General features: G+C 50.3%; 5 protein-coding genes across 5 annotated transcripts; 2 read left to right on the top strand and 3 right to left on the bottom strand.

Annotated features, from left to right (window-relative positions):
• The first annotated feature begins 8,949 nt into the window (after window positions 1-8,949).
• Window positions 8,950-11,927, top strand: C8Q69DRAFT_310529 (fungal-specific transcription factor domain-containing protein). The gene is made up of 3 exons (XM_028627250.1): window positions 8,950-9,219; window positions 9,409-11,560; window positions 11,623-11,927. The coding sequence occupies exons 1-3, from the start codon at window positions 9,081-9,083 to the stop codon at window positions 11,762-11,764; spliced, it is 2,433 nt and encodes an 810-aa protein (XP_028483593.1). The 5' UTR covers window positions 8,950-9,080; the 3' UTR covers window positions 11,765-11,927.
• Window positions 11,928-12,888: 961 nt separating this feature from the next.
• C8Q69DRAFT_472077 (uracil phosphoribosyltransferase-domain-containing protein) lies at window positions 12,889-14,597 on the bottom strand. Its single transcript, XM_028630958.1, has 4 exons — window positions 14,110-14,597; window positions 13,933-14,032; window positions 13,322-13,752; window positions 12,889-13,262 (listed from the first exon to the last, which is right to left on the bottom strand). The coding sequence occupies exons 1-3, from the start codon at window positions 14,290-14,292 to the stop codon at window positions 13,322-13,324; spliced, it is 714 nt and encodes a 237-aa protein (XP_028483592.1). The 5' UTR covers window positions 14,293-14,597; the 3' UTR covers window positions 12,889-13,262.
• Window positions 14,409-16,843, top strand: C8Q69DRAFT_310542 (putative chromosome condensation protein). Its single transcript, XM_028627251.1, has one exon. It carries the CDS (start codon window positions 14,882-14,884, stop codon window positions 16,376-16,378), a length of 1,497 nt encoding a protein of 498 aa, XP_028483591.1. The 5' UTR covers window positions 14,409-14,881; the 3' UTR covers window positions 16,379-16,843.
• A 664-nt stretch (window positions 16,844-17,507) lies between these two features.
• On the bottom strand, window positions 17,508-18,224 carry C8Q69DRAFT_310493 (hypothetical protein). The gene has a single exon (XM_028627249.1). The coding sequence runs from the start codon at window positions 18,085-18,087 to the stop codon at window positions 17,590-17,592; it is 498 nt and encodes a 165-aa protein (XP_028483590.1). The 5' UTR covers window positions 18,088-18,224; the 3' UTR covers window positions 17,508-17,589.
• A 1,503-nt stretch (window positions 18,225-19,727) lies between these two features.
• On the bottom strand, window positions 19,728-21,857 carry C8Q69DRAFT_310473 (RNA polymerase III RPC4-domain-containing protein). Its single transcript, XM_028627248.1, has one exon. The coding sequence runs from the start codon at window positions 21,612-21,614 to the stop codon at window positions 19,866-19,868; it is 1,749 nt and encodes a 582-aa protein (XP_028483589.1). The 5' UTR covers window positions 21,615-21,857; the 3' UTR covers window positions 19,728-19,865.
• Window positions 21,858-22,199: the final 342 nt, after the last annotated feature.

The following is a 22,199-nucleotide window of genomic DNA, read 5'->3' as shown; positions in this document are numbered from 1 at the left end:
CTAAATGCATTAACTAAATATCATAGACTTTCACTTTTCGCTATTTCTATTGTCATCTCCATTATAACCCCTCGTTATGCATACGAATCACAGGACAATTAGCAAGTTGTCCCTCCTCCGCATGAAGCGACGTGCGGCGTATAATCTACACTGTATAGTAGACTAGCAGGATATGTTGTTATCCAGAGCTTACCGGGGCGAGTGACATTTTCTCTTCGGTTATCTCACTCTACTCATCTTTTTCTCTCTAGAAAAGTAACAAAATCCGAAATTCAATCTATATGCATACCCCTCTCTAACGCCAACTACAACCCAACGCCCAAGTACCTCTCAAGTCCCCTCAACTTCACCACCTCCAGTTCCCATTCCTACGCTTTAGCCCTATTTCCGTACCCGTCGTAATAATCCCTGTCTAATTAACGAGCGTGTGTCATCCCCATCAGTTTCACGTGCCACGAGCCTTCTGCCTCGGCAGCGCGTCCAGATTAAAATCAGGCACGTCAACCCGTATCCGAGACATCGGGGCCATACTAGATGCCTTTTGGGGTAAACATATCCCCCTTTTTTGATATGTTCAAATGCTCGAGCTCTATGTCACACGAGAACTAGGGTAGTAAGTGTATACGAAGTTGTTATACGTGACGAAGGGTGTTGAGGTAGCATTGTAGATAAGTATGTATGACTGGGTTCCGATACCTGATTTAGTGATTACTCCAGCTGGGGTTCTGGTCTTATCTAGAGAGACAAAATTTGAATATACTAGGATACTTGTAGCTCGCTTCTTCTCGGTTGTCGATGTTATCGGGTATATATAGTAATATGTGAGATGCTGTTGGAATAGGCTTCTAATAATCGTACTTTCTCTTCTCATCGTCTAGTTAAGTCCCTCTGATCTCGTTTATTCTGTGAGTCTCTGCGGCTTTGGAAATCCTAGGAGATAGATTCCGCGTCCTAGTATAATTTTTTCGGTTGGCAACGGGCAATAACAAGCAAAGTCCGCCTACTATCAGCATGTTTTGCTGTTTTTCTCTGTACTATAAATAAACAGTCTTACCCAGTAAATGTTAGAATAATAACCTATTTTTAAGAAGCGGAAGTAGCTTTGTCTGTGAGGACGGCAATAGTAAGTGTTTACAGATAGAGGAGAGAGAGCATGATTTATATCCACTTTGTATTTTCTGTTCTCTACGGTCGTGTCTATTTTATATGTATACATGCCTGTCTATACTGTGTTGAATCTAAAGCATAGAAGCATAGTTCTATAATTTGCAACTCCTAGCTAATAGCTAGATTGCTTGACTTCTAGGTCTAGGGGGAGATTAGTCCTGAGTATGTATCCTATCGTATATGAAGAATCTATATTCTAGAGACCTAGTAGGTTCTATGCTATAGTTGGGATCTTAAAGAACGTGCTGCAAATAGTCAACATAACAGATTACCAAGATGTACCCCTTATGTGCATATCTATCGGAGCATTTTATCTCCTGGCTAAACTACACTGGGAGTTACTAATATGTTTACTTGTCTAGTAATATTACTATTCGTCTTGTCTGTTTTAGAGCACTATATTCTAAACGCTCGCAACTTGAGAGATGTAGACGTAGGTAACTTCCTTAGTTTATACCAGCAAGTTAGAGGCTTAATCCGAGATAAGGTAGGGGATAATTAATTCGAAAAATGTTAGTCATAGGTTAAATTGGACCTTTTTCCTTCCAGTTACAGTTTATATACCTTGATCCTCTTATACGAAAAGTTATAATTCGCATTTTTACGCTCACCTTATCCGCTACACTGTTTAAATATATATCGACTACAAGATTGCTTATCTCGAAACACTATATAGAAACCTAAGACCACGGAAGCAAAGACAGTAGAAAAGTATATGATACGGGAATAGAATATCAACTGCTTGGAGAACTAGAGAGTACCGAAATCCATCTGCTATTTGTACCCACAGACTCTATCCTGGATCTACTGCTGCCTGGAGCTAAGCTAGAACACTGTCTTTGAGCATCTATAGTTCTAGCATGTCTGCTTTGATCCTATATTGATAGATATAGGTGGTTTCCTGTTATTTGCTCTATCCTATCCATATTGGGTAATAGAGGCCCTTTGCAGCTCGCCTCTACAGAAGCCGTGAGCGCTAACACACTACTCGATATATTAGCTTCTTCCTGCAGTATAGACTCGAACTAGCAGGAAAAGATAAATATAAACCAGAATATAAACAATACATAGTGCTAAGTAGAGGAAAACCCAGTCAAGCCACGGGACAAAGTTACTCTCGAGTCTCTGCAACAACAATAATAACGACGACGCGGGCCCGTCCTAGAGAAAAGTATACTTTATGAAATAGCACGTACCGAGAAATAACTATATCGTCGTCCGGATAAACTGTAGTATACGGTAACTACTATGCAGTTACAGAAGAGAGACTAAAGTTCTAACTTGACGTATGCAACGGCTTATATACCTAGTTTATATAACAGGAGAGAAAAGGATGCGATGTTTACATTTACTATATATCCGCATATATATATTAAGACGGATTATAATCAGATAATAGATTCCCGTTTTTTTTTTTTCTCTCTACAGGGACTAGAACTATAGTTATTAGTTACTACTACGCTCTTCGAACCGTCTCTAACTAACTATTACATTTTCCCTCTCCCCTACAGCGCTATATAAAATAGACTAGGGAGAGATAATAAATAACTAACATTCATAATAATTTGTAATCTAAAACGGGCAAAATACTCCTCTTTTCCTAGAAGGAAAGCAGAAAGAAGATTTCTTGCTTATCTAGTCTACCCAGGTGAATAACATTTTCTGCTATAACTAATTCTGGGATGCATTTAGTCTGGTTTATATTATAGCGTGCGCCAACTAGCCAGGGATTCTTGCATGGTTCTAATGGCTTAAGTTGTTTCATGGGTATGGGTATGAGGGGTCGTAGTTTATCAGTTCCTTTTTATTCCTGGGCTTAGGTGGATAATTCCAGTCGGATTTTCTTTCTTTGTTCAATTTTAAGATAACTCGAGTAGTACTCCGTAGATCTTCTCGGGTCGGGGAACATAAAATTAACCTCCCCCCCCCCCTCCCTGCCCTATGCAGCAAAGCGCATACTATACCATAGTTAATTAGTCGCATAGTGGCGAACTTTTAAGTTACGTTAAAAACAATCAAAGGAAATTATTAGTTATGCATGAGGGGCTTTTCTTTAAGGGGGTTAGATATTGTATACGTCAGAATCGATAAATAACATTGCGCATAGTCGTGCATGTTATTTTTTTACTCTAGAGTATATTATTATTCTAGGAGGGGCAGAAAAAGAGAAGCGCAAGTTAGGGGGAGGGGCTATGTTGCCCCTCGCTGGAGAGGTGGTGGGTTAGAACTTAGGAGGGAAATCATATTAGTAGCAGTTAAATGACCCCCTAAATCTCAGCCCTGGTACATACATATGCATGCTCTATCTATCTAAATTCTAAGCCGTCTGGAAAAAAAAGTTTATCAATTAAAAAGGAACAACGGCTGTGGCTACTAAACTCGATGGCAGTATCCAACCCGGTATCTACGGAGTAGGATGTGCGGGCTTCGATAATCTAGGAGGCGGTGGCGGCGCGTATAATGCACATGATGATACAGCAATGTTCGCATGGATGAGAGTAATACTGTAATAACAATAAATAATTATGGATACTTACGACACGGGTATGTATTATTATTATTATTTGGTTGCTATCTATCCCGTGGATGCTATAGCTGGTAAAATATTGGATAACGAAAGTTAGTTTTTCCTGCTTGGAATCAAGTCTGTTCAATCGGAAGCCGGCTGAATCCCCTCCAAATGGGTCTTGAACTCTTTCCAAATCCAACCACCCCCTTTCCCAGTCTAGCGGACGGCCTGAATCGACGGACTGCCTTCGAGAACGTTCGTGATCCTCCACCAGTCCTTTCGAGAGGACCCGCGTTGTCGTTCTTATTCTTGTTGTTGTTGGTGTAAAGAGTAGTAACTTTGTCCCGTGGCTTGACTGGGGTTCAGCATTGTTATGTATTATTGTCAAATTATACCCGTCGATGCCGGCGCATACCGCCCCCCTCAGGGGCAGCTGTGCGGGAGCGAAGGCACCGTCTCTGACTGGAACAAAGAAACAGGTCTGCCCTCTGCAAAAAAAGACACATCACGCTTCAAATGAAATTGCTCGACTTGGCAACAATGTTGGCTGTCTCGCTCGGGGCTGACCTGAGTCTGCCGCTGAAGCGTGCCAGAGACACAAACGATCTGTCGCGAACAGGGAAATTATTGCTGTGAACTACGCGTGGATTGACTTTGTTGGTATGTCGTTCACTTCCCGGATATTATTCCAATAGTAGTGGTCCCCGACAATCATGCCGTCATCGAACGGCTCAGGACGTACTTGAAAAAAAGAAGGCCGGCCATGGACGACTACGATCGTGTACTTGTATCGTGATCTGATTTTAGCTACTCCATACGCTCGTCAGTCATCCATGGTACTGTGCCCGGCGGGCGTGACGGGAGAGAACCATGGAACGAGAAGCCTGCTCCGCGTATGGCCCGAAGAACCCCAGTAGCATAACGCGACTTTGTTTCCTAGCATGCCATAATTATAATTACCGACATAAATCAGATAGGAATGATCGCAAAAGGGCTGCCGCCAGGGATGAGAAATTAGAATTTACCGAATGCATCGGGGAACCGGGAAGGGCGTCCCTCTCCTGGCCATCGGATTCTTCGACCACCGGCACTTGTGACCCAGCACCAAGGATAGATACCAGGCGATCTGTTCGCTTGGGCCTGGAGCGCGTGTCCCCAGCATGGAAAACCCTCGTCGCACAACAAGCGAAGCGAGAATCAACAAAAAAAAACATCAAAAAACATCAAAAAATACCGGTCAGATCTTGGACATCCAGACCAATCCTCTGACACGTGTTGCAGGGTTAAGTTAAAAGACTTATGCTTGCCACGTATTATTAGACGAGAGAACAACTGGTCGATGATGCTATAAACTCTTTACTCCACCAGTTGGGCCAATTTTTCTCCCTCTTCATTCCGTGCAGCGAGGCGGTCAAGCAGAGGAGTGTTTACTTCTGGCCTCACCGACTTGGCCAGTTCGCGTGAAGGTCGGGATATTATTTTGCAGACGTGTGTGCGATGGCTAAGGATACCGGGCCATCTCAAGCTCGTCGGGGCATGGGCCCGCCAAGACGGGTGCGTGGGCGTCAGGACTCGATGGTAGTTGGTGCAGGACGCATTCGGGGAAGATGTTCCTGACTCCTGCGACGGTAGCTCTCTAGTAGTGGAGCACCGACTGGTCCGGTTTAGACGGTATTTTTGAAGCGTGAGCGATGATGGCGCTCGTTGTTGACGTCGGACAGAAAGTATGGGAAGCGGGTATCTGCAGCAAGGGGAAGCTTAGAGTACAAGCCAACAAACTCGACAGATCAGAGAGCTCCCTGAACTCCTCGTTTGGGGAATGAAAGCTGTCCTCGTTGGGCAGGTGGTGGTGAAAAAAGAGAACGATTTTGGCATACCGCCTGTGGGCAGATCTGGCGGTGGCACCTGAACCAGAGCCGCGATGCGTTTGCACGGCAGCGTCGTCCATCGAACCAGCCTGATTTTGCGGACGTTGGGCTGGGTCGGACCGCTGCATGGGCCGGCAAGTGGAGCAGTGGATGGACAATCGAGTAGGACCATGGCGAGCTTGGAGATCGACTTTTTCGACTGCTGCTGCGTCTTCACCTCTTGTTCATCATCATTATTATTCTTCCGCGTGGATGATTGCGGGCGATGCCCAGAAGCGTAAAGCTGACCGATTCACCGCTTTCCATCTGCCGCAGGCTTGGAGAGCGGTGAGGCCGTGGGTCGTTTGCTGTTCTGCTTAGCTGAGCTTAGCTGCATGAGCCGATATAACAATAATAATACTCTAGATATTAGTTTACAATACTCTTACCGTCCTGTTAGGGCGGTCCAGTTGGGCAGCTTCGATTGAGTTGCGCACGGCCGTTGTCACATTCTATAGTGATTACGATCAGTTATTTGATTATAATTATCAGAACATGGTAAGAATAAGAATAATCATCATAATAATAGTAGTAACGATGGTGGTGATCCGTGGTGGCATCCGGAGCAAGCGAATACCAGCGCGGTGGTGTTTCCCAAGTAACCGGTGTCCCTGGCAGATGTTGCGGATGGAGAAAATCAAACTAACTGCTGACCAGGTGGGGCAGAGCAATCCCCCACTGCACATTCCGGGATTTCGCGGACCAGGATGAGGTCGGCCTTTCTAGACCGTCTGTGTTGTGTGGTGTACCGTGTACGGAGTATCTATCGATACAAGCAGTACATAGTTGTATAGGAATAGGAGAGCATAGCTTAGCTGCCTTAGCATAAGATAATTAATTAAATACTACCGTGTACAGCTGCGTATGCTAATTATATTATTGCTGCATGCTCATCCCTCCAGACCCTGCAGTTGTTGCCAGCACAATGGCACAGTCAGCATGGCCGAAATGGACCACTCATCGCTCAACATCATCGTCAGATGAATTTAATTATAGTGAATAATCTATTAATGATCAAAGAGAACAAGAAATAATAATGGACGACGAGCGAGGGCCATACGTGTCCGTATCACCGACCGGGGGCATCTGCCAGCCCTGGCAGGCCGAGTGGGCCATGCGCGGAACGAGAGCGCGTCTCCGGGTGAGGCTGCTGGCGCGCATCTGGAGCTGCAAGCCGCCATCCCATCCCCCGGGGCATTTCCACACATGGCAGCATCGTCCTGGGCATTAAACCACCAGAAACCAATAACTGTCCACCAGCCTGACAAGTGATCGTATTCGATTCTCGGGTCTTTCTCTGGCGGATTGATTCACTGACGCAGGCAGATCATGTGTGCGCGTCTGAACTGGCAATGCTGCAGCAGACCGGCGGCAGGTGACCTGGGAACCGACGAGCAAAAGAAAGAACATCCGAGGTTAGGTGAACTAGTTGGTTAGCAGCAAAGCGTCTATCTCGACGTCCCCTGGGCTGTGGCACAGCACCCGGAAGCCACAGGATTGTGCGACCGCGATTCGTTTCGCCAGGCTATCTAGACCCAACCTTTTGTGCGGAAACTGATGGACTGGCGCGGCAGCGGGCGATTAACCCTAGCAGGCTCCAACGGCGTTGCGCCCTGCGGAGCATAAGGGGATCAGGATGACCACTGGCCCCTAATTGTGCATCCGCCGAACCCATCGCCCCAGTGATCGGACGCGAGGTGACTTCAGCGTCTTTCTCACGATCGTAAAGTGACGGCTAGTGCGCTTTCAAACCGTACGGTAATCATAGAGTACAAACTACACATCCAGGACCCCGTGTGCCACTGCGTCGTCTCAAGAGGGGCTGGGGAGGGGAGATTCATCGAGGGGCGTTCAGAGGGGGACTGGAGGGGTAACGAACATCCAACAGAGAAACTGCAATACAAATCACGCTCTGTGGGAAAGCCAATGAAACTACAAAACAACCATCACGTACAATGTGGCCGGTGTCTCGGGGAGCTGAGGGCAAAAAATAAAAAAGAAAAAAAAAAAAAATAGACCAGCGATCGTAGTTCCATCAAGCCTCCGTGACGCTGTGTGTGCGACCGGGATGCGCGACAGGGCAGCCGGAGGTGACGGGCTGAGGGTGATGGTGAGGCCGAGAGAGGATGGAGAGAGGATGGAAAAGGGAACCAGTCGGACCAGTTAGGCAAGTTAGGAGGGGGTCGTAGTAGTAGATAGCAGCAGCAGCAGCAGAAAGGGATGAATGAGGGGGGGCGAGGGGCAATCACTTCTGGTGCGTGTGAACTGTGTCAAGTCGGGGGAGGCTGGGAGAACAGAGAAAAAGAGGGCTAAGAAAGGCTTGGGTGTTAATGTTCAGTTTTAACCCAGAGCAGAGGAACTCTTCTCGAGACTAGTAGTAGTTAGACTAGACTGCCATAGACTACAATATTATAGACATAGTTTAGCTGAAGGGTGCAATGAGTTTAGCTAAAGATAATAATGATGATGATAATAATAATAATAATCATTAAAGAAAGGATAGATAGATACATCTGGGTACTCCAACGACTTACTTGTCCTTGACTTGAGACCTGACTCCCTGGTACTGGTAACTGAGGTAATTAGTTAGCTCTGGGCTAGCACATACCACATGGGATATTATAGTATGGTATGGTATGGTATGGTATGGTATGGTCACGGCATCCGATACGATACGATACGATACGCAGCGAGTCCAACACCAACACCCACTGCAGGCTTACCGACTCGATGAGACCCCGGTCGAACCGGGATGACGGGTTGCAGCCAAGCAGCCAAGTGGGCTGTCGTGGACGGTCTGTTTGTGCCAGGATCGATAGTACCGCGTCCCGTATCGGACGCGTTAGACTTAGAACAAGCCTAACTTAGGTAGAGAGAGAGAGGGGCCGTTGCGGACGCCCGCGTGGAATTTCACCCCTCGGTGCGTGTGCATATCGGCGACCCCCCTTCCCCTCCCTGCTGGTCCGCCCGAAGCCCCTCCCTGGCCTGCTCCGTCGCCGCCCAGTTGGCCCCTCGTCGCTCTTCAGTCCACGGCCCGCCTGCGACTCGGACACTCGCGCTTCTTCCACCAACTTTCAGCGGCCACTTTCCCTTCTTTTCCTTATTCAACCACCTCCCCCCCCCTCTCTCTCTTCTACTCTTTCTCCATCTCTCCATTCTTCTCTTTCAACTCTTTCTCCATTGTGGTCGTTCAACACCATCCGTCCTCCATCCTCGGATCATCCCTCCCTCTTGACAGCGCTTCTTTTCAGGCCTTTTGCGCCCCCCTCTCTAGTTATCTGCTCGTCCGCCTGTGGCTGGACGCTTCCTCTTTTCTCTATTCACACCTTTCCCCCGCTCAAGGAATGATCAGACACCAAATTGACTCCACCCCGTCACTAAATCGCCTCCAGACACGGTGTGAGCGTGCTGAACGACAACGTCCCTCCGCCCCGTCGATACCGTACTGAGCAGAGCAGAGCTGTCGTGCCGTACTCGTTCCCGCACCATCTGTTGACATGGCTCCCACAGCCCCCGCCGCGGCGAGCAATTCGCCCGCCAAAAAGGCCACTTCTGCCCCAGAGAAGAAATACAAGTGCCAGTTCTGCAATCGCGCCTTCAGTCGAAGTGAGCACCGCAGCAGACATGAGCGATCCCGTAAGTGGTTTTTCTACGGTTTTGGTGGCCCCTGTGCGCCCCGTCCCGCGAAGGACCGGATATCATGACCTCCAATACCATTATATCCTTACTCCGCCCCCTTTGGTTTATGTCTCTCTAGGTCAAGAGCCTCAGGCACCGCGCGCATTGACACGCGTCAGCCTCATTGCTAACGTCACTACGCATTAGACACAAAAGAGAGACCCTTCAAATGCCTAAAATGTCGGAGTACATTTGTGCGCCGAGACCTCCTCCTCCGCCATGACCGCACTGTCCACGCCAAGGATGGAGGAATCCCTCTGGTGACTGAGGGACGCAGGCGTGGTGGTGGTGTGCAGAAGACTTCGCCTGCCTCAGGCTCGTCCAAGCCATCCATCACCATCGACCCAGCAACGTTGGAGCAGATTGAGGCAAGCAGTGATGGTATGGTCGATCTTGAAACTGCAGCTATGTTGATGACAGATTTCCAACATAAGGCCGCGGCAGCTGCTACTGGTCAAGTCAACGATCGTGCGGGATCGAATCGCTCATATTCGCCGGAACGCGGTCCTCTGCTGGAACCTTCCGTCGGATATCTGTCTGGCAACGCGACGCTCCCGCAGATGCCCTGGGACACCCTGATCTCTCCCTCGGAGACGAAGCACCACCCGATGACCAACTCGTTCGCGTCGCAAGAGTCCGCGGCCCATGGTCACCAGCTTCCCTCGATGATGGAGCGCGACGGCCCCGTCGGTGATGTGCTTGCGCCATCGCTGCACTCGTTTGTCCACTCTCTCCCCATGTCTGGCAACTCGACGCCCAATGCGCTGTCGCCGTATCCGTCCATGACGGGTCCCGTCAGCCCCGTGAACTATCGCCGGTCTCCGGGACCGAGCCAGGCTCTGACGCTTCCCAAGGCTCCCCAGATCGCCAATGATATGGAGCGCAATATCATTATCGAGCGGGTCAAGAGTGCAGATGCGCTGTCTACGCTACCAGATACCTTCCAGCTCCCCTCCACGGCTTCGCTAAATCGCTATCTGTCGACGTATTTCAACCTCTACCACCACCACTTGCCGTTCCTGCATCAGGAGTCCTTCAAGCCCACGACCGTATCTTCGCCCCTACTGTTGGCTGTTCTGTCCATTGGTGCTCTCTACACGTTTGAGCGCGAGCATGCATTCATGCTGCACGTGGGCTCAAAGGTGTTGGTGAACCAGTTCTTGCAGCACAAGGAGAACTTTGACTCGCGAAAATGCCCTCTGTGGGCCATGCAGAGCACCCTCTTGAACATGGTCTTTGAGAGCTGGAGCGGTGACCCTAAGGGCCTGGAGTGGACCTGCTCGATCAAGAGTCTGCTTGCGAACATGGTTGCCGGAAACCGATATCAACTGAAGCTGCGCACTGAGGCTCGCGGAGGTGTTGCCCCGTCGCGCGAGGAGTGGATCGAGGATGAGTCGTGTCGCCGGACGTACTACGCTGTGTACATCTTCTTTGGCATGTTGACGCTTACGTTCAACCACACGCCTGCGATGAGCTTTGACGAGTTCGACAGCTTGGAGCTCCCATCTTCGGAGTCTCTATGGAACCTCGAAGTGACGGACGAGGAGACCTGGCGCCGCAGCCTGGCCTCTTCGACTGTCGTTACTGTTCGGCAAGCTCATGACAGCCTGTTCCAGGGTGAACAGACCCGCTACAGTGCCTTCGCTACGCGAGTCATGATCAACGCTCTCTTCCTGCAGGTCTGGAGCCATAAGCGCAGCTTCGAAGCTCTGCAGGATGTCGTGACCGAGTACAAGCTTCGTCTGGCTCTGGAGACATGGGAGAGCTCTTTGGAGGTCTGCGAACCGGAGACGATAGTTGTGCCGTTGAGCACCCCTCAAAAGGGCCATCCCCTCATCTTCAACTCGATGGCGGTGTACCGAAACACTCGCGCCCGCCTGGAAGTTGATCTCAAGTCGATTCAGGAGGCGCTCCGATACCACTCTTCCTATGAAGTTGCTGCCGCTATGACCGTTGCTCGGGAGAAGGTTAAGCGCTCCCAAGAGATGAACAAGGTCATCCAGCAGTGCTTCGAGTGTATCGAAATCGCAGCCATCCAGGGCATCAACTGGGTTGCCAAAACCTCCGCGACAAACTGGAGTGTCGAGCACCCACTCTGCGGCCTTGACCTGATGGTCATTCTCAGCCTCTGGCTCTATCGCCTGGAACATGACGAGGAGCCAGCCACCGAGGCTGAGCTGGCTATCTACAACAAAGTGCGGAATCTCTTTGATGATGACTCCGTCGATGCATTCGGCAAACTTAGCTCCACCGTGGCCCGTGTATGGGGTAACATCCTAGACGGTGTGGTAGTTTGGGGGTAAGTTTGAGAATTTTATCATCTTTCCATTTTACTGCACCTAGCTGACTTGATGCGTACAGAATCACCAAGCTTATGGGTGAATCCTTCAAGCTGCACGCTCAAGCTCTGGTGGGCTATGAAGACTCCCTGGTCGCTGCCAAGGATCAGCCGTTGCAGCCGATGCCAACAAAGGGTCTCGCCAGTGTCGGAACTGCCTATTAGGCTGTCCGAACCTGCGACCTCTTTTCTTTTCGGAAACCTGGCTTCCGATTACATTTAATGACTCTACACTTCTCTCTCTCGTTTGCCAAGTCCCACGTGGAGAACTTTGTTCCCATTGTTGGTCAGGGCCCTACATTTTCCACATCAGGTTTCATCACTCTCATTTGCAACGGTTCGGCTTTTGTTATTGGGGTCATCGGCGGAAATCCGGAAGTACGGTATGGTTGGGAAGCGGATTAGCAAACGGGCTGGCGGTCAAAGGTGTCTTTCGGATTTGGGAATGGGTGTCATAGGCCTCATATTTTCCATCAGGCATCTGTCTGCTCATGGCCCCTCTTGCTGGTATTTTCCCGACTGGTCTTGGTATTTCTTCTCTTTGGTCATTTGAGCACTCGCCCGCATTATCAGGCTTTGTCGTTTTTGTTTTGGTTTTGCAAGAGCTCACAGGAGTCCGGTCTGGTCATGTTTCTGCTTTAATGGGTTGTTCGCAAACGCAACATCTCGACACCCGGCTGGTCCTGTGTGTTCCTTAATAGCGCTCTACGGAGTCTCGCTTTTTAATGCTTAGTGCTTCATTTCTGCATCTGCTTCTTAGCAGACGCTACTTTTCCACTTTTTTTTTTCCTTTGACCCCCTTTTTGCTTGATACCTTGTGCGCTATATAAGAGCCGTTCTCGCATCAATAACCTTCACGTCGCTCGCTCTTATACTCGTTTTTACCAGACCATGTTTATTTTGCTTGCTATTGGTTTATTCTGCATTGTCTAGAGTTAAACGTTAATGCCTTTCGATGCCGTCTTGCGTTATTGCTGTTATTCCCCGATCCCATCTGCAGCTCTGTTTTTAAAAATCTCGAGTTTTTATTGAAGTTCAGTCTCCTCTCCAGACCTCTTGGTCTAATCATTATTGCTTGCATATCGTGTCTTTGCTTTTTTTGCTTCTCAGCCCTGTGATTGTCTTCATGCAGCGTTTTGTGTGTTTTGTTCTGCTTTCTCCGCTTTGCCTTTAATCTTCCAGCAACACTTTGAATTGCCAGTTTTTGTTTTTGTTCTTCGTCTTTGAGCATAACCTCGTCAAACGCAACCTGTACCATAGTAGTTTGAGAGCGACAATATAAGGGATCTATTGGGGACAATTCTAGGCGCTTAATTCGTAGTCACCGTAGCTGATATGTTAAAGCTGTAGCTACAACTCAAGAAAGTCTTGACTTGTTTAAAGGCCGTCTCGAGTCAAGTTTCACCTTCCCATCCCCGGCCCTAACAACAAGTGTATACACTATTCTTCAAGATGTATGCAATTTATTTCCCATTCCGATACGTGCATTAACCTGCTAGTTTATATCACATATTCATCTCTCATCTTCTATATCTCGGATCTTGAACCCCGATCTCGATGCAGGGCACGATTCATTACACCCTAGACGTCGCAAATTCACGAGTTAGATTTAAGAAGAAGAAAAAGAAGGAAATCAATAGATCTAATTCACGTCTCTTGGTCCCTGATTGACGAGCCCAATCCATTCAGTTCAGTACGGATCTACGGGAAACTCTCTCTCACCTATTTCCCAACAGCCTTAAAGAGTCGATCACCAATATCTCCCAAACCCGGCACGATCATCCCACGCTCATCGCAGGCCTGATCAACCGCACCAACCCAGACCTGTACGCCTTCCGGCCACTCCTGCGCAGCGCGACGCACGCCGCCTTCGGAGCCCAGGACGCTGAGATACAGGATGCGCTTGACGCCCCATTCGCGCAGGAGCTGGATTGCAGCATCCGCCGTGCCGCCGGTGGCGATGATGGGGTCGACGAGAATGGCGGTGTGAGCGGCGAGTTCGTTGGGTGCTGAAGTGGTGTCGGTCTTGGAGAATGTGTCTGGACGGTGGAAGGGGAGGTTGTTGTAGTATTCGACGGGTTGGAGGGTGGAGCGTTCGCGGAAGAGACCGAGGTGGTGGACGGGGATGTCGTCTGGGAGGAGAGATTGGACGGCTGGAGGAGGGGGGGAGATGTTAGTTCTTGTTTTTTTTCTTTCTGCTGTAGAGGTTGATTGATGAAGATTGGGGAGGACGAGGTCGCGATATCCATATCCATATAACGTGCGATAGACTCGGTGCAGTATGGAACTGATAAGATGTATGGATGAATGGATGGATGTATTGTATCACTAACCATCCAACATCCCCAATCCCGATCTAAGAATCGGTACCAGAGCCAGACTCGACGGTGCCAGGCCCTCCGTTGTATATTCGACTCCAAGAGGTGTCTTATCCTAGATAATCGCGATAGTCAGCCACTTCTACTACCCCGCACGAAGGCCGAAGTTCAAGTAAACCACACCACACTTGCCTTTCCGGTTTCCGTGACGGTCAGCGTCTGGCCTAGAGCTTCACAGGCGAGAATCGTCGTGATCTCATGAACGAGGAGCTTTGTTTCTCGTGTAGATGCCGCATGGGAGCGCAGTTGCGACAGCTTCGCGCGGAGGCAGGGATGTGCGGAGACGTGGACGTTGGCGGGGAAGGACGAGCCCATGATGCAGAGAGACAGACTCGATCGGTGGAAGAGATTGTAGGACGATAAGAGGTAAATAAATCCAAAGATGCAGAATCCCAGATCTTAATCGAGAGGTGTGGAAGAGATGAGGAGGAGGAGCTACTAGTGAGTTGCTCTTGTCGGAGAAAAGAACAACGTAGGACAAGCAAGCGAATCGCTCGCGGAGGTATTACCCCAATGGATGTTATTCCCTGCCTGGTAAATAAATAGTTCTCATTGATCAGCTCCTTTATAATTTCCTAATATTCCTTTGTTGTCTAACTACTGTATCCTTCTCCAGTTCCTCTCCGGTTAACTAGTTACCATAGTTTAATTTACCCCAATACATACTCTAAGTCTAGATAGATAAGCGGCTCCACCGACGATCCAACATGTCTACTCCGAACTTTTCCTCTCTCGTTTGCCACCTTTTTCCTCAACCCCTAGGGTCTGAGGACCACCGGAAATATGCAGCAAGCCTTTTGAGAAGCGGCTGTGATCTTGCGCATCAACACGCCTTTCAGGCAATCGAGACAGCTTCCTATCCGCATTCGATCGCATTTGTTTTCCGATCGCGTGACTCGTCGCGATGGGCGATACGAGCAGCAACCAGAATGGCTCCATCCATAACAATCCCTGGCGGAGAGAGGACACAGAAGACAATGTGCTAGAAACATCGCAAAGCCACGGGCAAGGAGCGGCCGCAGAGGCGCGCGCAGCGGACGAGGCGCATCTCTCAGAGGTCGCCGCGCCGCCTCCCATTGACAGAGAAGAAGAAGAGGAGAAGGAGAAAAGGAGTATCCCGCCCAATCCGGCACGAGAACAGGGCATCCCGCTGTCTGAACTTGCTGCTCCGCCTCCAGTCTCTCGCGAGCCTTCGAGGCGACGTCCTTGGGACCACCAGGTCTCGCCGACAAGGGAGAGTCCGCCCCCTCCGGAACTGGAGCAGGCAGAGAAACGATCGTCGGCCGCTGCTCCCTCGGTCTCGAAACGTGCGACTCAGCTCTATGTTGTTTCTTATCTGGTCTTCTTCGCAATTCTGGGCACCCTGGCGCGTCTGGGCCTGCAAGCGTTGACCTTCTACCCAGGTGCGCCGGTCGTGACAAGCGTGCTGTGGGCGAACGTGGGTGGCTGCATCCTGATGGGCTTCTTTGGTGAAGACAGGAATCTGTTCCGGGAGGAATGGGGAGATAACTCGAACCCACGGACTGAGGAAGATGAAGCTGCCTTCGCAGAATGGGCCAAGAAGCATAAATCGGTCAAGAAGACAATTCCGCTGTATATCGGATTGACGACGGGCTTCTGTGGATCCCTCACTTCTTTCTCATCCTTCATGCGGGACGTCTTCCTCGCTCTGTCGAACAATCTCAGTGTCCCAGTCGGCGGCCACGTCTCCCGCAACGGCGGATATAGCTTCATGGCGCTTGTCGCGGTCATCGTCATTACCGTCGCACTGAGTCTCTCCTCTCTGATATTCGGCGCGCACTGCGCTCTCGCTCTCGACCCATTGTCTCTCACGATCCCGTTCAGATTCACCCGGAGAGTCCTCGACCCCCTCATCGTCTTCCTCGCCTGGGGCTGCTGGCTCGGCGCCGTATTCATGGCCATCTGGCCTCCAGACCGACACGACGGCCCTCCAACCCACGAACACTGGCGTGGACGCGCCGTCTTCGCCATCGTTTTCGCCCCGCTAGGCTGTCTGCTTCGATTCTACGCCTCTCTGCATCTAAACGCCCGCATCCCCGCCTTCCCCCTGGGTACCTTCGCCGTGAACATCTTCGGCACCATCATCGAAGGCATGTGCTACGACCTCCAACACGTCTCCGGCATCGGCGCGCTCTCCGCCACTGCCTCAATGACCAAATCCATCCTCACGAGCTGCCAGGTCCTCCAGGGCGTCATGGACGGATTCTGCGGCTGTACCACCACCATCAGCACGTGGGTCGCGGAGCTCAACGGTCTCGGACGCAGACGCCATGCCTATTTCTACGGCCTTATGAGCGTTGGTGTCGCGTTGGCCTTTTTGGTTATTATCATGGGCAGTCTGCGGTGGACTATCGGGTTCAAGAATCCGGTTTGTGCATGATCATCATCGTCATCATCGTCATCATCATAATATATGCATGCATACATTGCATACGTACATACACACATACATGAAAAGAAAAGTCTTTCGGGACTTGGAAGGGGTTATTGAGACGGTTCTAGATTTCAAGATCTGATGCTCATCTCTACTAAGAACCATTTCATTATCATCTTCTCATTATTTAACTTAGATACCCTTTACCCGTCTGGATTACTGGTAACTAACTATATAGTGCTAGTATATAATTGCATAATACAATAAATCCATCAATCAATCAAAGTTATTCTTGGGACTGTTCTTCTACTGTCCGTTTTCAAACCGTCAGGGGCAGGTTGAACATTTGGACTTTACGAACCAGTCAAATAAATCTGTATGGGTAAATGTTGGTTAGAAGCCACCATTGATCCGTCTCATTGAATGAACGGTACACCCTCAATGCGAATCCAGCACATGAAGATGCTCAATTACTATTTTCAGAAGTGTCTTGACAAATTTTAATATTATTATCGTTATCTACTAGTAGAAGTGAAGCGTGACGCGTTGCCTTCTCCAGTATGCTTCAAGACCCAGCAACCGCTATCGAATCTGCGTTCACTGACCTTTTTCTTTTTTTTTTTTTGATCCTTTGATAGAGTGATGGCAGAGACGACGCAATGCATTTTGCCGGGTCGAAGACAAATCCAATCCAATCCAATGGCTGGGGAACATGCAACACCAAAAAGCAAGGATTCATATGCACGTATGCCGTAGATGACAAGCAGGTTCAAATATATACACAGAAGCAACCGCAAGCCAATAGTCGATAAGGTATCACGAAGAACCGACCTTAAATGCAAATTTCCCGCAGTTGAAAAATGTTATGTCTGCTGGGAAGAAAACGCAACGCTGAGACGCTGATGAGAGAAACGAAGAACTCAATAGAATTGACGTGCTAGATGGCAGTCTAGATGGGGTGAAACCATCCAGTGCTGTGAGTCGACGCCATCTGTGAATGAGAAATATATCGTCAACTGACAGATGAGTCGTGATTAGATTCATGACGACCATGTGGCGGATATAGTGGAGGTAGCATTAAGAGATAAGCAATAGCACCGCCAGTCGATGAAGGTCGAAGAGAGTCGACGCAGACAATAGGCTCCTCTCAGTCCGGGATGGAACCATCGCAGCGGTGCCGATATCGTATGAATGGCGTAAGGGAGTATAGCAATGTTTTATCCAAGCATGATTGCCGCCAGTGCCGTACATGTCAAGCCGACGGCCATCCCAATCCACGGTGTCTGGCCCAACGTGCCTTCACTGACGGATCTGGCCTTCATGGTCTTCGTCGCTCCAATTGTCCCCGTCAATGTTCCCATCCCGATGCTGCCGCTCGACGGTGCAGGCCACTGATCAGGGACCTCGGCGAACGTCTGTGTATATGTGACCGGTAGATACGTCACCTTGCCGTTTGGTAGAACCGTCTGGGGCCAATATGTGGTCACCGAACCAGCCTGCGTGATGTCTGTCGGTTGAGCCGCAGCGGCGCCAGCGACAATCTCTCGGGCTTCCAGTGCACTGGCTCCCTCAGGGCCTTCTTCCACAACCGGTGCTGGCGTGATCATGGACGGGGGAGCGGGGTTGGCTTCCACCGCCGTAGGAGCTTCGGGGATCTCAGCTGCAAGCACTGCTGCCGCAGGAAGGAGGAACGAGAGAACGGTTGATGCCTTCATGGTGCAGGAATTCTTGACGAGACCGTAGAAGTCGGGAGGAGAGCTGCCGGATCACTACAGTCAATTCCACCTTGGGATCCGCGGCAATTTATTTATTTCAGAAGCCAGACAGAGGACCGACGTGGCCGGTGGGATGGATCTTCAGTGATCTTCGCGATAGATAACGGTGGTCGGTAGCCCGGGAGGTCGGGGAGGTTCGGTTCGGAGTCGATAAGGTCACTAACTTAACCGGCCCTCCAATGCAGATCTGCTGCACGAAACCGAAGACAGCGGATGGCCGTGGACCCGAATGTCTGTTCCAACTCGGGGATGTGTGACCTGATGTGCTCTCCAAGCCCTGGAGAGTCAATTGTTTCGCTTTTCCCTTGCGATCAGTGGCTGGGAGGGACCCGGAGTACGCCTCCTAACCGTAACTATCTAAATCACAAGGAAAGGAGAGACGGCGAAGAAACGAAGGTCGATAGTGCGAGCAGCGACAACGAACGGTCAGGGAACCGAAACAAAACCACGAGGACGGGGGGTGGATGGATTAGTTATTGGAAATGTAAGTTAATAATAAATAACAGATCAATAAGCAGATCGTCTGCTGGCTTTAGCCTGAACGAGAGACGAAATTGCAGGGAGAACAAAGCAAAACAGGAGAAACTGCCGGAAAGAGCGAAAACGAGGGTCCAGATCCTCACTGGCTCGCCCACGCCTGGAATGGGCGGCTCGAGCCCCGCTGCGGCGTCACCAGTGGTCTGTTGTTTCTACTAAGTCGGGCGGCCATTGGCTGGCGGACCATCCGGTTCGACCAGAAGTCGCCTAGTGTCCCGTTTCCGGGCATTAGTCCCGCATTAGCTCCGCATTAGTTCCCAGCCACACAAAGCTTGGCGGCGGAGCGAGCCCCGTGGGACGCCGTACGAGGAAGCTGCGACCCTGCAAGTCCCGCTGCCGATCCCGCCTGGGAAGGAGCCTTAATTGTGTGACAGCCAGTCACGAGGCCTGCAATGGCACGGGGGGAGCATACAACAGTTGACAAGAAGCAAGATAGCTCTCAGTAGTTTGAGACAAGCAGCATAAACATGCATCTGATCATACCTAATCTATATCTATGGTGATTCCCGAATTTGAACTATGCCACAATCTACCATATTATTATGGGTAGATACGCGGGTCCCCCAGTCCCTCAATCTCCCCGCCCATGGGTACAAGGTGGGGTTCAACCAACAAAAATCCCGCGCTGCAAAAGGCACTTCATGGATATAGTTACCAAGGATATGGTATATAAATATATACACACACACACACACACACACATGTACATGCACATGCAACTAACTTCCAGCATAAGAATAATACTCTTAACACTCTTTTCCTCACTCCTCAATATATCCCTCATTATCCTCCATGGGAGAGCAAAGGACACTAGGAGGGTAGAAGGAGTTTTCGCACGGCTCCCAGTCCCGGCGATGGAGAAGACACATGATCCAGATCGGATGCAGGAATTCATGATGGCGTAGACAGATAGTCAATACCTGGAAAAAAAACCATTGCTTCATGTCTCGCAGTGGTATTTGGGCTCTCTCGGCCCTCTCCCCCCCTTGCATTCCCCGAACGCCTCTTCCGCTCGCATGTCCAGAACACCGGGAGACCGACTATCCACCTTCCAGGGCCGGTATGTAACTAGCCAACGGGGAAACACAACTGGCTATGTCAGACGGTCTCCTGACGAAGAGTGAAAAAGAGCAAAATAAATATTAATAGACATGATGACGCGGCCATTTGTCTCTCTTTGTTCACAGGATGGCTTCCCAATTGGGGGTGACGACAAACTTCCCGCTCAACTGACCCATAGCCCATACCCGTTTCTCCTCTGCATCCTCGTCCTCGCCAGTCGCTGTAGAGGCGTTGGAGACGATCAGAGCTTCCTGCAGAAAGTCCACCTCTGTTGCACGGTCCAATTCGAAGCTGATTCCGCCCCAGTCAAGCGTCACCCGTCCTGAAGCATGTAGGTTCAGCTTGCCAACTCGTCCTGCGCGGAGATTCTGGTTGGCCGCGGTCACGACCTTGGCCGGTTCCCGGGAGACTGTCTTGGCTTCAATTTCCTCCACTTCCGCTCCGTTCCCCTCGATGCCAGTTCCATCTGGATGGTCGGTCTCCGCGGAGGGTTCACCACCGTCTGCGCCATCTGCCCCTTCAGCAATCAAGTTCGGGGTCATAGGAGGGAACTGAAGCAGGAATAGTTGACCAGCGTGCTTGTCCTTGGCAAGCTGCTCTTCGGTAGAGAGCTCCTTCTCTGCTGCCTCTGCTCCAGCTTCTCCGGCCTCTCCGGCTTCAACCGCAGGCTCTAGCACTGACGGCTTCTCCTCTACCGCCAGCAGGTCAATCATAGCTTTCAGGTCGTTCTCGTGGCGCTCAAACTCTTCGATCTCTTCTTTGGTTCGTAGCAGGCTGCGGGGATCCTTTGCTGCCGGGGCCGTTTCCTTTTCCTTCTCTTTGTCTTTGATGCTGACCTTCCTACGCACTTTCACTTTTTGTGTTGGGAGGAAGCCGTCGTCGGAGATGAAGGATGTCTCACCCGCTTCTTCAGCACGTGGAATGGCATCTGTCATGATCTCATCTCCATCCGTAGGTTCCTTCTTGATATGTGGTTCTGTATCTGTCGGCTGTGGCGTAACCTCTTCTTCCACAAAGAGTGCATTGTCATCACCTGCCTTCTCCTGAGCTTGACGTCGCAAGTCTGCTGATGTACTGGCGCTCCCGTCCATATTGACGCTCACAACGCGGTCTTCGTGCTCATGACGCTCAACTCGAATCGGCCGTAGTCCCCTATCCCTGCCTCGTCCAGCGCCCTTGACGGGCATTTTGCCCTTGCCCTTGGACTCATCCACTCCATCGAATTCTTCATCACTGTTCAGATTGATCTGATCGATACTGACTCGGATCCCGGAGTCACTCTCGTCGGACGATATATCACCAGCACCGCTGGCTCCGCCAATGACGGACTTACTCCGTCTGGACATAGACGAAGCTCTTGAATCTGTCCCAAAGCGACCCCCACGACCACGCTTACCTCCCAAAGCTGATCCCAGAGGCCCGCCCACATCTGAGCCCAAGAATCCACCTCGTCCTCTAGCCCCTCCCCTGCCTCGTGTAAGATTTCCTCTTCCCCTCTGAATGGCCGCCGCTTCCGCCAACCGCTCACGAAGTCTCTCTGCCTCGAGTTTCTCCATCGCCTCTCGCTCTTCTTTGCTCCTTCTACCCACCGCACGCGGCTGGTACTTCAATACTGGCTTCTGGGGACCATCGTTACCGAGACCGGAGGACTGCGCCCGCGCAATGCTTCCGCTCGGTGTGCCCTTCTTCAGGGATTGGAGACGCTGCACTGGAGGACGGCCAGAGGCGCTCGCTGGTCCTGGAGTCGGCGTCGCTCGCGCTTCAGACGTCGAGGCAGAGGCATTCTGGGGAGTGGGTTCGGCGGAAGATTCACCAGCGGTCCCCGGGCGCCGTCCTGGCGCTCTGCGAGGAGCAGCCTTAGGAGGCATGGTGGTGGTTAACGCTTCTTGAAAGAGAGAGAGGGACGAGGAACGTAGCGAGTCGTAAAAAGCTAGGCCATGAACAATTTCAGACCGATCAAACAGTATCCAACGACAATATCCCTCCTTAAAAAGGATCTCAAATCCAAGCGTTAAGACCAGTAGTTCAAATGCCCTGGTAATGACCGGAATTGATCAACTCAGAAACGAATAATAACGAAGGCGCGAAGGAGGGGGAGGGGTGACTGTCTTTGAACAGGCAAAAAAAAGAGGCGCGCGCTTGATAATCGCGAAGGCGGAGAGCGATGCGCTAGTCCCTTATCGGTCAGTTAATTACCTGACCATCTATGTCACGTGACTATGCGGGCGAAGAACATCCCACCTTGCCTGCTATGTTATTTTTGGTGGGCATGGGATAGGGCTGGAAACTGGACTATAATGAAGTGGAGTGCAGGCTTTGTGAATTGGATGATTATTGTCTTGGTAATAGTGCAAAAGGAGTGTGGAGGTAGTGTGTGAGGAAACTATGCTGCTTGAGGTGCTGTTGCAACTCCATATAAATAAAATATATCAGTTGGTTACATGACTTACAAT

This window comes from Paecilomyces variotii, assembly GCF_004022145.1.
Source record: "Paecilomyces variotii strain CBS 101075 chromosome Unknown C8Q69scaffold_8, whole genome shotgun sequence".
NCBI lineage: Eukaryota > Fungi > Ascomycota > Eurotiomycetes > Eurotiales > Thermoascaceae > Paecilomyces > Paecilomyces variotii.
The sequence above is the reverse complement of the archived record's forward strand: the minus strand, read 5'-3'. Positions and strand labels throughout refer to the sequence as shown.

Excerpts from the sequence above, each read along its gene's own strand:
- C8Q69DRAFT_472077 (XM_028630958.1), bottom strand. The coding sequence starts at position 14,292 with ATGGGCTCGTCCTTCCCCGCCAACGTCCACGTCTCCGCACATCCCTGC. Across the intron at positions 14,033-14,109 it reads CCGTCACGGAAACCGGAAAG|GATAAGACACCTCTTGGAGT; the intron begins GCAAGTGTGGTG and ends GCGATTATCTAG. Across the intron at positions 13,753-13,932 it reads GGGATTGGGGATGTTGGATG|CCGTCCAATCTCTCCTCCCA; the intron begins GTTAGTGATACA and ends CCCCTCCTCCAG.
- C8Q69DRAFT_310473 (XM_028627248.1), bottom strand. The coding sequence starts at position 21,614 with ATGCCTCCTAAGGCTGCTCCTCGCAGAGCGCCAGGACGGCGCCCGGGG.
- C8Q69DRAFT_310493 (XM_028627249.1), bottom strand. The coding sequence starts at position 18,087 with ATGAAGGCATCAACCGTTCTCTCGTTCCTCCTTCCTGCGGCAGCAGTG.
- C8Q69DRAFT_310542 (XM_028627251.1), top strand. The coding sequence starts at position 14,882 with ATGGGCGATACGAGCAGCAACCAGAATGGCTCCATCCATAACAATCCC.
- C8Q69DRAFT_310529 (XM_028627250.1), top strand. The coding sequence starts at position 9,081 with ATGGCTCCCACAGCCCCCGCCGCGGCGAGCAATTCGCCCGCCAAAAAG. Across the intron at positions 9,220-9,408 it reads CAGCAGACATGAGCGATCCC|ACACAAAAGAGAGACCCTTC; the intron begins GTAAGTGGTTTT and ends ACTACGCATTAG. Across the intron at positions 11,561-11,622 it reads GACGGTGTGGTAGTTTGGGG|AATCACCAAGCTTATGGGTG; the intron begins GTAAGTTTGAGA and ends TGATGCGTACAG.